The following is a 14,435-nucleotide window of genomic DNA, read 5'->3' as shown; positions in this document are numbered from 1 at the left end:
GCTTGGCCTTCCATTTTGCATTTGCTTGAAATGCTACTGACAATTTAATGAAGGTAGTAAATACTTGGTTTCCCAAAAAAGTGCAGCATCCTTCCATGCTTTCCTGGCCCTTATGCTTGGACTTGTAAAACAGTCAGACGTGCTCAGCATTCCTCTTTGAAACATGTGGCTCTGCCTCATTGTTCTATCCCAGTGTGTTCTGTGCTATGGCAGAATAAGCTGATTTAACCTCCTGTTGCTGGATATGTTTGGGTGTTTCTCCTCTTACAAGAAACTGTTGCATGGAATTTTTATGGGAGAGAATTCTAGAAATAGAGTTACAGTTTATATGTATTAAAATTTGGCTACTACCGAATTATTCAAAATAAGTTCTACCAATCCAAACCTACACCAGCATAGAGAATGCTTTGCTCTTCACACTCTTGCCAATTTTAAATCATCCTACATTTTCACCCTTATGGCTTCTTCAGTTTGGGTCGTCTTTCAAGATGATAAAGGAAGTGTTCTATGTTCTCAATCACTGATCCATTCTGGAATTTTTTTTAGTGTAGTGTGAAGTAGGATTCCCTTCTTCTAAAAGGAGAGGTGGGGTAGATATTTCAGCATTATAGATAGATGGTACATTTTTTTCCCATACTGATTTGAATATAATCTCTATTTTGTTGACTTATCTTTTCCTCTACCAGTAGCACTGTCTTGGTTACTGTTTTTATGGCATGTTTGAATATCTGGTGGTATAAGTCTGATCTCTTAGCCCACAATTGTTCTTAAAAAAAAATCCTTGGCTATTTCTGTGAATTGTTTAAGGTGAATTCTCAAAACCAGTTTATAAAAAATCCATTAAGATACTGCTTTAGAATTTTGACCAGAATATGATTGCACTATAGATCAATTTGGAAATAAATAGTATCTTTATTGGGTCTACGGTTCTAAGAATATGAACTCCTTCATTTATTTAGTTCTTTTCTAGTTTTCTTCATATAGATCCTATGTTCTTCTCGGGTGTATTCCAACTCTTTGGGTTCTGTTGCTATTGGAAATGGAATCTGGAGAAGATGTTTTGCTTTCCCAGAAGCCATTTTCCCCGACGCCTCTGTTTTCTTATGATAAACTATGTCTCCTTTGTACGCCTCTGTTTTCTTATGATAAACTATGTCTCCTTTGTTCTTAGACCATGTGGTTCTACTAGTGTGGACTCCTCCACACCTTACCCCACCCCAGAACAAGGCCCAGACCTGGCCTAATGGAGCCCATTCCTATGTGAAGTTAACAAGACTCAATTCCAGGATTTCTGTGGACACCAATCGGGTGAGCATCTCTCTGTTGGGATATCTTCACTGCATGGAGAGAGGCTGCCTGAAAGAGAAGACCTCACAGAAGGACAGAGGGCAGAGATCTAGGGCAGGATGGAGTGTGGAGAAACAGTTCTGATGACTCACAATTTGGCTGAGCCTAAAACTACTTGGGACTCAATAGCTATTTCCTTTTCTGCTTAAACTGTTTTTGTTTCAAGTGGAAGTTCGAACCAGAGCCTGTTTCTCTGTTACATTTACTATTTATGGCTGCTGTGAAAAGAAATTTAATGTAGATTCCAAATCTGGCTATTTTGAGCTCTTATTATATCTAATGTTTCCTTCCCAACACTTACCTCTTGCTTTTTTCTTGGCTAATTTTCTAAGTTAGTGAATAGTAGGGATACTTTCATTTCTGGACTGTAGATGGCTGCCTTTTCTTCCAGCACTTTTGTCGCTGAGGCATTTTAGGAGGGAGGAGCTGTGGGGCCATTGCTCAGACTATGATTTAACGAAGGATCTCTCAGGTTCTTTGCATTAGACACACTTATGCTCATCCTCTGTGGTAAGAAGAAATACCCTGAAGGTGAGTAGCACTGCCAGTTCTGGGTGATAAAACACTCCAGTTTCTGACTAGAATATCTAGCCACAAGAGGTAAAAATATTTTTCTTATGTGGTAATCTTTGTCATTGTCTTTAGCATGTGGATTCTCATTCTTCAACTAAGCATTCTGGGATCGTAAGAGGAAGATGATCAACATGATAGAGCATGGATTAATGTGACAGTTCAAGGCGCTCTTGAGGTGCTGGGTTTGAAGTGAATTTTCTAGTGGTACCCATCAGCCTGTAAACCACTGGGTCCCTCACATTTTTGCCTGATATCCTAACCCTTATCTACTTGGAAGGACAATATACATTTGTTACTCTCTTCTAATTTTTCCTGAATTTGCAGCTTCTAGCTGGGCACTTCTAGGTAAATGCTATTTGCTCAGTCATCCTTTTTTTTTCCAACTGTACTTTCCCTGCAAACTTGGAGTCCTTTTGGACCCCATTCCTCGTCATCTCCCTTTGCTTTTCTCAACCCACCCCGCTATCACTTCTTTCCCGTCATTAATCAAACATTCTCTGTTCTTCAAGCAGCCCTCCCTTGCCCTAGAGTCCTTTATGACCCTAAAGCCTCCTTCCAGCTCTGACACTTCATCCTTACCTTCCCCAAATCCATCTTCAATTCTGCTACCTGGAGTAACTAGAAAAGTACTTCTTAGGGATGTGTCCTTATGGAAAATTCTTTATGTATTCCTTATGGCCTAAAATGGAACCAGTCCAACTCTCCTAGACAGGCATAGTCCTGCCAGTCTTATCACCTGGATTCATTTCGACCATCCTGTCTCTGAACCATTTTTTTTTTATCATGCCATTTCCTCAACACAACCACTCTTCCCATTCACCATTATCACTTGTTGGTATGATTCGGTGCCCACACTAAATCTTTCTTCAGTGAGGTCTCAAGAGAACATTTTCCCTCAGTGCTAAGTACCCTATGTACTCTACAGCTCTGGCTTATATTGCTGCCTTGTATTTTAGTTCTTACCACTCCCATTCCCTTCTCTCTTCTCCCTCAGATGGGCTGTAAATTATTCAAAGAAACACAAATCTGTCTTCTACTACCCGCTGCTCATTATCAACACAAAGCCAAGTGCATAAGGTGTTCACAATATTCAAGAATCTTCATTAGCTTTTTAAAAAATTGAGATAGTGACTTTAACAGGGCATGGGGGAGACTTGATAATATGGGTGAATGTAGTAACCACAATGTTTTTCATGTGAAAACTTTATAAGCGTGTATATCAATGATACCTTAATAAAAAATACTGAGGTATAAACTTCAGGAATACAACGATTCCGTATTTGTATATATTGCAAAACAATCACCACAATAAATCTAGTTAACATGCATCAGCATACTTAGTTACCGAATTTCTTTCTTGTTATAACTTAAGATTTCTTCTTAGAAACTTTTCAGTATGGTATTAATTACAGTCGCCATACTGTATATTACGTCCTCATGACTTATTGATTTTACAACTAGAACTTTGTACCTTTGATACCTTTCATCCATTTTTCCCACCTTCATCTCTGGCAACCACCGATCTATTTTTGGTATCTATGAGGTTGGTGTTATTTGTTGTCTATGCATTTGTTTGTATTTTTAAATTCCACATATAAGTGAAACAATACGTCTTTCTATGTCTGCTGCTTTCACTTAGTTTAATATCCTCAAGATCCATCCACATTGTTGCAAATGGCAATTTTTCATTCTTTATGGCTAAATAACATTTCATTGCATGTATGTACCACATCTTCTTTATCCATTCATCCATCAAGGAACATTTAAATCGTTTCCATATCTTGGCTGTTGTAAATAATGCTTCAGTGAACATGGGGGAGATGTATATATCTTTTTGAGTTAGTGTTTTGGTTTTCTTTGGATAAATACCCAGAAGAGGAATTGCTGGATCATATGGTAATACTGTTTTTACATATTTTAAAATAATTTTTATTTGAAGGATAGTTGATATACAATATTATATTAGTTTTAGGTGTACAACATAGTGATTTGACATTTATATACATTATGAAATGCTCACTGCAATAAGGTTAGTTACCATCTGCCACCACAGAAAGTTATTACAGTATTATTGATTGTATTTGCTATACTGTAATTTTCATTCCCATGATTTATTTATTTACAACTGGACATTTGTGACTTTAATCCCCTTTTACTATTTCACATATCCCATAGCCCCCTCCCCTCTGGAAGCCACCAGTTCTCTGTATGTATGAGTCTGTTTCTGATTTTTATTTGTATGTTTATAGATTTGTCTCATTTTTTAGATTTCACATATGAGTGAAATAATAGTATTTGTTTTTCTCTCTCTGACTTATTTTACTTAGCATGATACCCTCTAGGTCCATACATGTTGTGAATGGCAAGATTTGTTTTATAACTGGGTAATATTCTGTCATACATGTATACCACATATTCTTTATTAATCTACTAACGAACACTGAGGTTGCTTCCATATCTGGGCTCTTGTAAATATGCTGCAATAAACATAGGGGTGCGTGTATCTTTTCAAATTACTGGTTTTGTTTTCTTTGGGTAAATACTCAGAAGTGGAATTATTTGATCATAGGATATTTGTTTTTTGTTTGGGTTTTTTTTTTTTGTGTGTGTGTGTGTATACATATTTTCATTTTTATGTCGAAGTACATATAATAAAATGCACAGATCTTAGTGTACAGCTTGATAAATTTTGACAAGTGTATATATTCATGGAACCATCACCCAGATCAAGATATCAGACATTATCACTAATTTTTTTTGCCCATCACCTATTACACCAATCCATCCACCATCCCCCACGATGGTAACCATCAGTCTGTTCTCTGTATTTGAGTCTATTTCAATTTTGTTCATTTGTGGTATTTTTTCAACTCTATGTATAACTGAAATCATACAATATATGTCTTTAATTTATTTCACTTATCATGACACCCTGTAGGTCCATCTATGTTGTTGCAAATGACAAGATTTCATTTTTCATATGGCTGAGTAATACTCCATTGTGTGTATATATGCATATATATATGCATATATACACACACATACACATACACATATACCCACACCTGCTTTATCCATTCATCTATCCATGGACACTTAGGTTGCTTCCATATTCTGGCTATTGAATGAGGGATTTTGTTTTCTTCAGATAAATTTCCAAAAGTAGAATTGCTGGGTTATATGGCATTTCTATTTTTAATTTCTTGAGAAATGCCATACCGCTTTCCAAAGTGGCTGACCAATTTATAATCCCACCAGCAGTGTACAAGGGTTCCCTTTTCTCCACATCCTCACCCACACTTGTATATCATTTATTTTTGATATTAGCGATTCTGATTAGTGTTGGGTGATAGCTCATTGTGGTTTTGAATTTTCTGATGATTAGTGATATAGAATATCTTTTCATGTGCCCATTGGCTATCTGTATGTCTTTTGAAAAATGTATGCAGGTCTTCGACCCAATTTTTAATCAGATTATTTGTTTTTTGGTGTTGAGTTACATGAGTTCTTTATATGTTTTGGACCCTTACTGGATATATGATTTTCATATATATTCTCCCACACAGTAGGTTGCCTTTTTGTTTTGTTCATTTCCTTTTCTGTGCAAAAGCTTCTTAGTTTGATGTAGTCCCATTTGTTTTTGCTTTTGTTTCTCTTGCCTGGAGAGAAATAATCCAGAATAAGTTACTAATGCTGATGTTTAAGAGTTTACTGCCTGTTTTCTTTAAAGCATTTTATGGTTTCAGGTCTTATATGTAGGTCTTTAATCCATTTTGAGTTTGCTTTTGTATATGGTATAAGACAGTGATTCATTCTTTTACATGTCACTGTTCAGTTTTCCCAGCACCAATTAATAAACAGACTATTTTTCCCAATGTATATTATCACCTCATTTGTTATTAATTGAACATACAGGTGTAGGTTTGTTTCCAGACTCTCTCTTCTGTCCCACTGGTCTATATATCTGTTGTTGTGCAAGTACCATGCTGTTTTGATTACTGTAGCTTTGCAGTACAGTTTGAAATCAAGGCGTGTGATGCCTCCAGCTTTGTTCTTTCTCAAGATTGCTTGGGCTCTTTGGTTTTTTTGTGGTTCCATACAAATTTTAGGATGATTAGCTCTAGTTCAGTAAAAAAAAAATTAATTGGTATTTTAATAGGGATTGCATTGAACCTGTGGATTGCTTTGGGGTGTATGGATATTTTAACAAAGTTAATTCTTCCTATCCATGAGCATAGAATAACTTTCCATTTATTTGCATCATCTTCACTTTTTTTTCATAAATGTCTTATAGTTTTTAGGGATAGGTCTTTCACCACCTGGGTTAAATTTATTCCTAGGTTATTTTATAATTTTTGACACAAATGTAAATAGGATTGTTTCCTTAATTTCTCTTTCTGTTCACTATTTGTAGTAAATAGAATTTACTTCTTCCTTACCACTTTGGATGCCTTATATTTCTGTTTCTTGTCTGATTGCTATGGTTAGCACTTCATACGATGTTGAATAAGAATGGGAACAGGCATTCTTGTCTTGCTCCTGATCTTAGAGGAAAAGCTTTTAGCTTTTCATCATTGAATATGACGTTAACTGTGCATTTGTCATGTATGGCTTTTGTTATGTTGAAGTGTTCCCTCTAAACCCACTTTGTTGAGAAAGTTTATCATAAATGCATACTGAATTTTATCAATGCTTTTTTGGCATTTATTGAGATGAACATGGGTTTTATCCTTTCTTTTGTTAATGTGGTGTCTCATATTGATTTGTGGATAGTGTACCATCCTTGCATCCCTGGAATCCATTTGGTTGTGGTGAATGATCATTTTAATGTATTTCTTAATCCAGTATGCTAGTATTTTGAGGGTTTTTGCATCTATATTCATGTCTTTTTGTATACTGTCTTTGGTTTAGGTATCAAAGTGTGCTGACCTTGTAGAATGAACTTGGAAGCATTCCTTGCTCTTAAGCCTTTTGGCATAGTTTGAGAAGGATAGATATTAACTGTTCTTTAAATGTTTGGTAGAATTCTCTTGTGAAGCCTCTGGCTCTGGGATTTTGTGTGTTGGGAGTTTTGGATTACCAGTTCAATTTTGTTACTAGTAATCAGTCTGTTCAGATTTTCTGTTTCTTCCTGGTTCAGTCTTGGGAGATTGCATGTTTCTAGGAATTTATCCATTTCTCCTAGTTTGTCTAACTTGTTGGCATATGATTTTTCACACTAATCTCTTATAATTGAATTTCTGTGGTCAATTGCAACTTCTCTTTCATTTTCAATTTTGAGTCCACTCTTTTTTCTTGATGAGTCCAGCTGAAGGTTCATCAATATTATCTTTTCAAAGCAACAGCTCCTAGTTTCATTGATTCTTTCTTCTTCTTCTCCTTTTTGCCTCTATTTAATTTATTTCTGCACTGATCTTTATTATTTCCTCCCTTCTACTAGCTTTGGGCTTTATTTATTCTTTTTCTAGCCATTTTAGGTATGGGATTAGATTATTTGAGATTTTTCTTCATACTTGAAGTAAGCCTGTAACACTGAATTTCTGTTAGGACTGCTTTTTATGTATACCAAAGATTTTGCATTGTATTTATATTTTTGCTATTCTTCAAGTATTTTTTAATTTCCTCTTTAATTTCTTCATTGACCCACTGGATTTTTAGTAGCATGCTGTTTAACTTCCATGTGTTTTTTTTTTCCTTGTAATTTATTTCCAGTTTCAGACTGTTGTGGTTAGATAAGATGCTTAGTATGATTTTATACTTCTTAAATTTGCTAAGACTTGTTTTGTGGCTTAACACATCTGTTCTGGAGAATGTTCTATGTACATTTGAAAAGAATGTGTATTCTGCTATTTTGGACATGATGTTATGTGTATATATATATATATCTATTAGATCCATTTGTCTGAAGTGTCGTTCAAAGCCAGTGTTTCCTTATTGATTTTTCTGTCTGGATATCTATCCATTTATATAAGTGGGGTGTTAAAGTTCCCAACTGTTATTTTATTACTGTCAATTGCTGCCTTCATGTCTGTTAATATTTGGTCTATGTAAGTGCTCCTCTATTGGGTCTATAGATATTTACAATTCTATCAACTTGTTAGATTGAGCCTTAATGTCCTTCTTCATCTCTTGTTATAGTCTTTGTTTTAAAGTCTATCTTGTCTGATATGTGTTGTTACTCGTCTTTTTTTTTCCATTCCTATTTCCATGGGATATCTTTTTCCTTCTCTTCACTTTCAGTCTGTATGTGTCTTTAGCTCCAAAGTGAGTTGCTTGTAGAAGGCATATATAGATGGGCCTTGTTTTTTTTATCCATTCAGTCACATTATATTTTTTGATAGGAGCATTTAGTCCATTTACATTTAATGTAATTATTAATAGGTAAGTATTCATTGACATTTTGTTCATTGTTTTCTGGTTGTTTCTGTCATTCTTCTCAGGTCCTTCTCTTGCTGTCTTCCCTTGTTCATGATGAACTTCTTCAGTGTTGTAGATGGATTCCTTTCTTTTTTATGTGTGTGATAGGTTTTTGGTTTGTGGTTACATTGTTTATATATGACATCTTTCTTATACAATAGTTTATATTAAGTTGAACACATTCTAACCGCACTACATTTTTAACTCTCTCTTCTCCATGTTTTATGTATATGATGTCTTTAACACATTTTTAGTGGTTTCCTTCATTTTTAGTAGTTGATTTTACTACTTTTGTCTTTTAACTGTCATACTAGCATTTAAGCAACTGGTCTACTACCTTGCTGTTTCTTTTTACCAGTGACATTTTTCTTCTTATAATTTACTCCTAGTTATGCCTTTAACATTTCTTCTAAGGCTAGTTTAGTGGTGGTAAACTACTTTAACCTGTGTGTTTCTGAGGTCTTTATTTCCCCTTTCACTCGGAATAATAACCCTGTTGGGTAGAGTATTCCTAGTTAGAGGTCTTTCAGTTTCAGCACTTTGATATTTCATGTCACTCCCTTCTGGCCTGTAGAATTTCTGCTGAAAAAAAAATCATCTGACAGCCTTATGGGGTTTCCCTTGTAGGTAACTGATAGCTTTTCTCTTGCTGCTATTAAGAGTCTCTCATTATCTTTTGATCTTTGCCATTTTAATTATAATGTGTCTTGGTGTGGACCTCCTTATGTTCATCTTGTTTGGGGCTCTCTTTGATTCCTGGACCCGGATGTCTGTTTCTGTCCCTAGTTAAGGAAGTTTTTAGCTATTATTTCTTTAAATAACTTTTCCATCCCTTTGTCGCTCTTCTCCTTCTGGGATTCCTATAATGTGAGTATTAGGATGTTTGATGTTGTTCCAGAGCTCTCTTAACCTATCCTGATTTCTTATTATTCTTTTTCTTTCTGCTGTTCAGATTGAGGGCTTTCAGTTACTGTCTTCTAAATCACTGATCCATTCTTCTGCATCTTCTAATCTGCTGTTGATTCCCTTTGGTGTATTTTTCATTTCATTTATTCAACTCAATCTGGTTCTTTTATATATTTCCATCTCTTTGTAGAGGTTCTCACTGAGTTCATTCATTCCTCTGAAGACTAGTGAACATCTTTATAACCATTAAACTCTTTGTCAAGTAGATTACTTAACTGTTTCAATTAGTTCTTTTTCTGAAGTTTTGTCATGTTCTCATTTAACTTCCTGTGTTTGTTTCTATAGGTTAAGTAAAAATGCTTCCTCTCCCAGTCTTTGATGTGTGACCTTGTGTAGGAATTCTCTTTGGTAGATTATGTGTGCCTGGTGGTTATGGCTGGCTGGTTGGAAACTGGATGGGCATGAACCAGGTGTCCTTTTGCCAGAGCTCACAAGCATGGGCCATGAATCTCCTGCATGATTTCCAGCCAGGACCATATTGGCAGGGCAGCTGGTGTTGAAAGGTCACAGTCCAGGGAGTTCCCAGTTGGTCACTGGGATGGGGCTTCTCTGATAGGGGAACTTGGGGAGGAGGGTCATGGGCCCAGGGTCTCCTGTGTGGGAGCTAGCCAGGGCCATGCTAATGGGGTGGCTGGTGGTGGATGTGTGCAATACAAGGGTCACCTGCATTGTTAACAGTCTGGGGCTGTGCAAACAGGGCAACTGGGGATAGAAGGGGTGCAGGCAATGTGAATCCATGTGAGCATTGCAATATATCACCTTGGTAGGACTGCTGGATCTCTGACAGGTGTATTGGGGGCTGGAAGGCTGCCTCTGCCACTTCTGGAGCTGTTTTGTTTTACCCTTACCCTGCTCCTATCCATATTATCAGTGTATGTGGGGAACATAATCAATGGCATTCATCCTGCTGCCATTCATGCTAGCAGTTTCAGGGGGGTGGGGGGACATAAACAATATTGCTCTCATTGTTCCTGCTCATGCTAGGAGTGTCTTGGGGGAACAGAAACAATGGAGGATTGCAAACTGTGGCACTCAACCTGTTCCCATAGCAGTGTTGGGTGGAATTGCAAACAATGGTGCTCACCAGCACCTCCAATCTCAAAGAGTTCCAGCAGTTCCTCTGCTGTTTGGTGGTCAGGGTTAAACCCCCCAACTCCTGGCTTGTTTCTGTGCTCCAGGGGTAGGCAAGTCTGTGCTTAGGTATCTCCATGATATCCCTCCCCACTGTGGAGCTGTGCTGGGAGTAGGTCTCCTTCCATTATCACGGCGCTGTCTCTCCTGACATTTTTAATGTCATTTTATCCCTAGTTGTGCAAGAGGTGTTCACACAGCCTCTGTTCTTCCTCAGGATGAATTGCTCTGTGTTGGTGTAAATTCGAAATGTACATATGGAGAAGGTGGGCTCAGGCTCTTTCTATGCTGCCATCTTAAGACCACCTCCCATAGGGTACTTCTATTTTGAATCTTTTGAAAACCCCCAATCTGTTTTCCATAGTGGCTATGCCAATTTACATTCCCACCAACAGTACATGAGGGTTCCCTTTTCTCAGCATCTACTCCAATGCTTCTTATTTCATGTATTTTTGACACAAACAATCCTGACTTGTATGAGATATCTCATTGTTATTTTGATTTGCATTTCCCTGATGATTAGTGATGTTGGCCATCTTTTAATGTATCTGTTGGTAATCTGTATGTCTTTGGAAAAATGTCTATTCAAGACACTTCGGACACCCCTTTTGTCCCCTGTTGCCCTGTTGGCTGCCGAGCCAGCCCTTTTTTGACTGAAAGTGGGATTTCTATGAGTACCAAGGTTAGGCCGGAAATGGTGTTGTGTAGGTAATGGGAGAATGAGCTGAACTGTGAGCTCCATGGGTGAAATTGGAGGTTTGCGGTGCTGGGCTGGAGGTCAGGGATGCATTCTAAGAAAGTTCTAAAAGTCTATGATCAGCTCCAACCTGAGAGTTGACTTAGCCATGGAAAACCTCATTGGATCATCACTGGATTGGACCATAACTGACATTCATAAAAATTCTTCCATCAAATACATCAGGGATGAAAATCTAATATATGCCTACCACTTCAGGAAAGTCACTGTTCCAGCAAACAGCAGATAAACTTGTTTCTTTGATCATCAAGCAGACACACTCCAGCTACCGACACACAGAGGAAAATGTCTACATCAGTTGTTTTCACATTACGTGTGTGACCCATAAGTAGGTTGTGAATCAATTCTGTGAGTCACAATGAACATATTTTTTAAAAACAAAATAAAATATAAAATATCAGCATGTTTTGCATGAATCCTTTGCCAGAATTGTGCAGTTGTGAGGAAATAATATGGTCAGTTTCAGTATATGAAAAGATAATTAATGGGGGGTTGTGACGAATAGCATATTTTAGCTAAGAAATGGTTTTTTTAATCATTTGTCTACTGGTATCTTGTTTGTCATAAAAACAAGGTTAATGTGCATGACTTACATGGTAAGTGTTATATTCAAGATGTGAATTCAGATGTTCAACCGAAATTCAGTTGCAAACTGCATGTTTTGGAAAGATACTATCTAAGCTGTGTACATATATGTGTCTGCATGTATTTTGAGTTAGTGACAATTACTTTAATCAAAATTACTTTTGAAATAGATCATTTCTTTTTTAAAAGAAAGAGAAATAAATGAAATATGCAGAAACAGGGTCCAAGCTCAACGACTGGATCTGAAAGTGTGAATAGTGACAATATTGAAGAAAAATATTGACTCTAATCTGCAAACTTTGACTTTGCTTGAGCCACATTTCAAGAAGAAAAAGTGCAAGACATTATAATGAAGGTTATTTCAAAGTTTCATTAAATGTGGAAAACCCTCTGAAAATGACAGACCTCAGTGTTATTTATAATAATATTCTTGCAAATGAAAGCTTAAAACCTTCAAAATTAAAAAGGCATTTAGAAATTCAGCACACTGAACTTTTCGATAAGCCTCTTGAAGTGTTTTCAAAGAAAGAAAAATGTAGTTATCAATACAATTTCCTGTACTACTACTGTTAGTGAGGCCTTATTGTCATTGTATCTAGTTGCATATTGTGTGGCAAAAGAGAAAATGGCTCACACAGCTGCTGAAAAAATTATTCTTGCACATGGAACACATTTGCATATGGTGTGCATGATTTTTTATGATAAGCCAGCTGATAAATTAAAAACTATATATAGTGATAACACAGTATCTCTTCAAATTTTATATTGTAAGGAAGTATTCCAGTTTTCTTTTTTTGCATGTAGCTGTTAAAACTGCTTTTGCTAAATCCCACAGATTGTGAACCATTGTGTTTGTTTTCACTTGTCACCACATATTTTTAATTTTGTCTTTGATATATACATTGACCCAGTGGTCATGCAGTAATGTATTTGTTTAGCCTCCATGTGTTCATGTTTTTTCCAGTTTTTTTTTTTTGTGTGTGTGATTGACATATAGTTTCATACCATTCTGGTCAGAAAAGATGCTTGATATTTCAATCTTAAATTTATTGATGTTTTTGTGACTAACATGTGATTTATGAAGGTCATTCCATGTGCACTTGAAAAGAATGTGTATTCTGTTGATCTAGAATGGAATGTTATGTATTTAACTGTTAAGTCCATGTGGTCTAATTTGTTATTCAATACCACTGTTCATTCAGACAGATAAATCAATAAGCTTCTATCCATTAATCTAAGTGGAGAATTAAAGTCCCTTGAAATTGTGTTACTGTCAATTTCTCCCTTTATATCTGTTAATATTTGCTTTATATATTTAAGTGCTCCTATGTGGGGTCCATAGATTTTTTTTTCTGAAGTATGTACTCATAGGATAAGGGGATAACATCCAAATGTTCATACATTTGGGTTCATACATATTTACAATTTTTATGCCCTTCTGTTGGGCTGATCCTGTTATCATTATGTAATGTGCTTCTTTGTCCTTTGTTACATTATTTGTTTTGATGTCTGTTTTGTCTAAGTAATGCTACCCCAGATTTTTCCATCTCCATTTGCATTGAATATTTTTTCAAACACTTCACTTTGAGTCTATATGTCTTTAGTCTGAAGTGAGTCTCTTGAAGGCAGCATATACGTGGATTTTTAAAAATTAAAGTATCATTAATATACAATCTTATGTTGGTTTCAAATGTACATCACATAGTTCAACAGTCCCCATGATAACTTATAGTGTAATTGTGATGTATTGTGCCCTTTATCCCCTCCTGCTCCTCCCCTCCCTCATCTGCTCCAACTCCTCCGCCTTGGTAACCACTAGTCACTTCTCAGTGTCTATGAGTCTACTGCTGTTCTGTTGATTCTGTTTTGCTTTGTTTTTATATTCCACAAATAAGTGAAATCATGTGGTATTTGTCTTTCTCCACCTGGCTTATTTCACTGAGCATAATACCTTCTAGATCCATCCATGTTGTCACAAATGGGAGGATTTCCTTTTATGGCTGAATAATATTCCATTGTGTATATGGACCACATCTTCTTTATCCATTCATCTACTGATAGACACTTAGGTTGCTTCCATATCTTGGCTATTGTAAACAGTGCAGCAGTAAACATAGGGATGCATATATCTTTTTGAATCAGGGATTTTGTTTTCTTCAGGTAAATTCCTAGAAGCAGAATTACTGGGCCAAATGGTATTTCTATTTTAAGTTTTTTGAGGAACCTCCATATTTCTTTCCACAGTGGCTGCACCAATTTGCATTCCCACCAACAGTGCAAGAGGGTTCCTATTTCTCTGCATCCTTGCCAACATTTGTTGTTTCTTGTCTTTTGGATGTTGACCATTCTAACTGGTGTAAGATGATATCTCCTTGTGATTTCAATTTGCATTTCCCTGATGACTAGTAATGTGGAGCATCTTTTCATGTGCTTGTTGACCATTTGTATTTCTTCTTGGAAGAAGTGTCTGTTCAGGTCCTCTGCCCAATTTTTAATCAGGTTATTTGGTTTTTGCGTGTTGAGGAATCAGGTTATTTGTTTTTTGGGTTTTGAGACATATGAGTTCTTTATATTTTGGATGTTATCCCCTTATCATATGAGTAGTTTACAAATATATTCTCCCATACTGTGGGATGCCTTTTTGTTCTGCAAATGGCAT

General features: G+C 36.3%; 1 protein-coding gene across 4 annotated transcripts in view; it reads left to right on the top strand.

The window, feature by feature from the left end:
• BCL2L10 (BCL2 like 10) overlaps positions 1-14,435 on the top strand; it is a 71,450-nt gene that overhangs the window by 6,214 nt on the left and 50,801 nt on the right. Inside the window, exons 3-4 of one of the 4 annotated variants that reach the window (XR_005062033.2) lie at positions 1,172-1,308; positions 1,993-3,305. The exons of 2 other annotated variants lie outside the window; for them this stretch is intronic. Coding sequence is in view for 1 of the 2 variants with exons in the window: in XM_017657371.3 (XP_017512860.3) it covers positions 1,172-1,244 (73 nt within the window). In the remaining variant the exon portion in view is untranslated. Of the gene's footprint in view, positions 1-1,171; positions 3,306-14,435 lie in introns of those variants that run through there. One more of the 4 variants, XM_017657371.3, reaches the window with a different exon arrangement.

The sequence above is a fragment of the Manis javanica genome, chromosome 8 (genome assembly GCF_040802235.1).
Source record: "Manis javanica isolate MJ-LG chromosome 8, MJ_LKY, whole genome shotgun sequence".
NCBI classification, from domain to species: Eukaryota; Metazoa; Chordata; class Mammalia; order Pholidota; family Manidae; genus Manis; species Manis javanica.
Note: the sequence above shows the minus strand (reverse complement) of the source record. Positions and strands in the feature narration are given on the sequence as shown.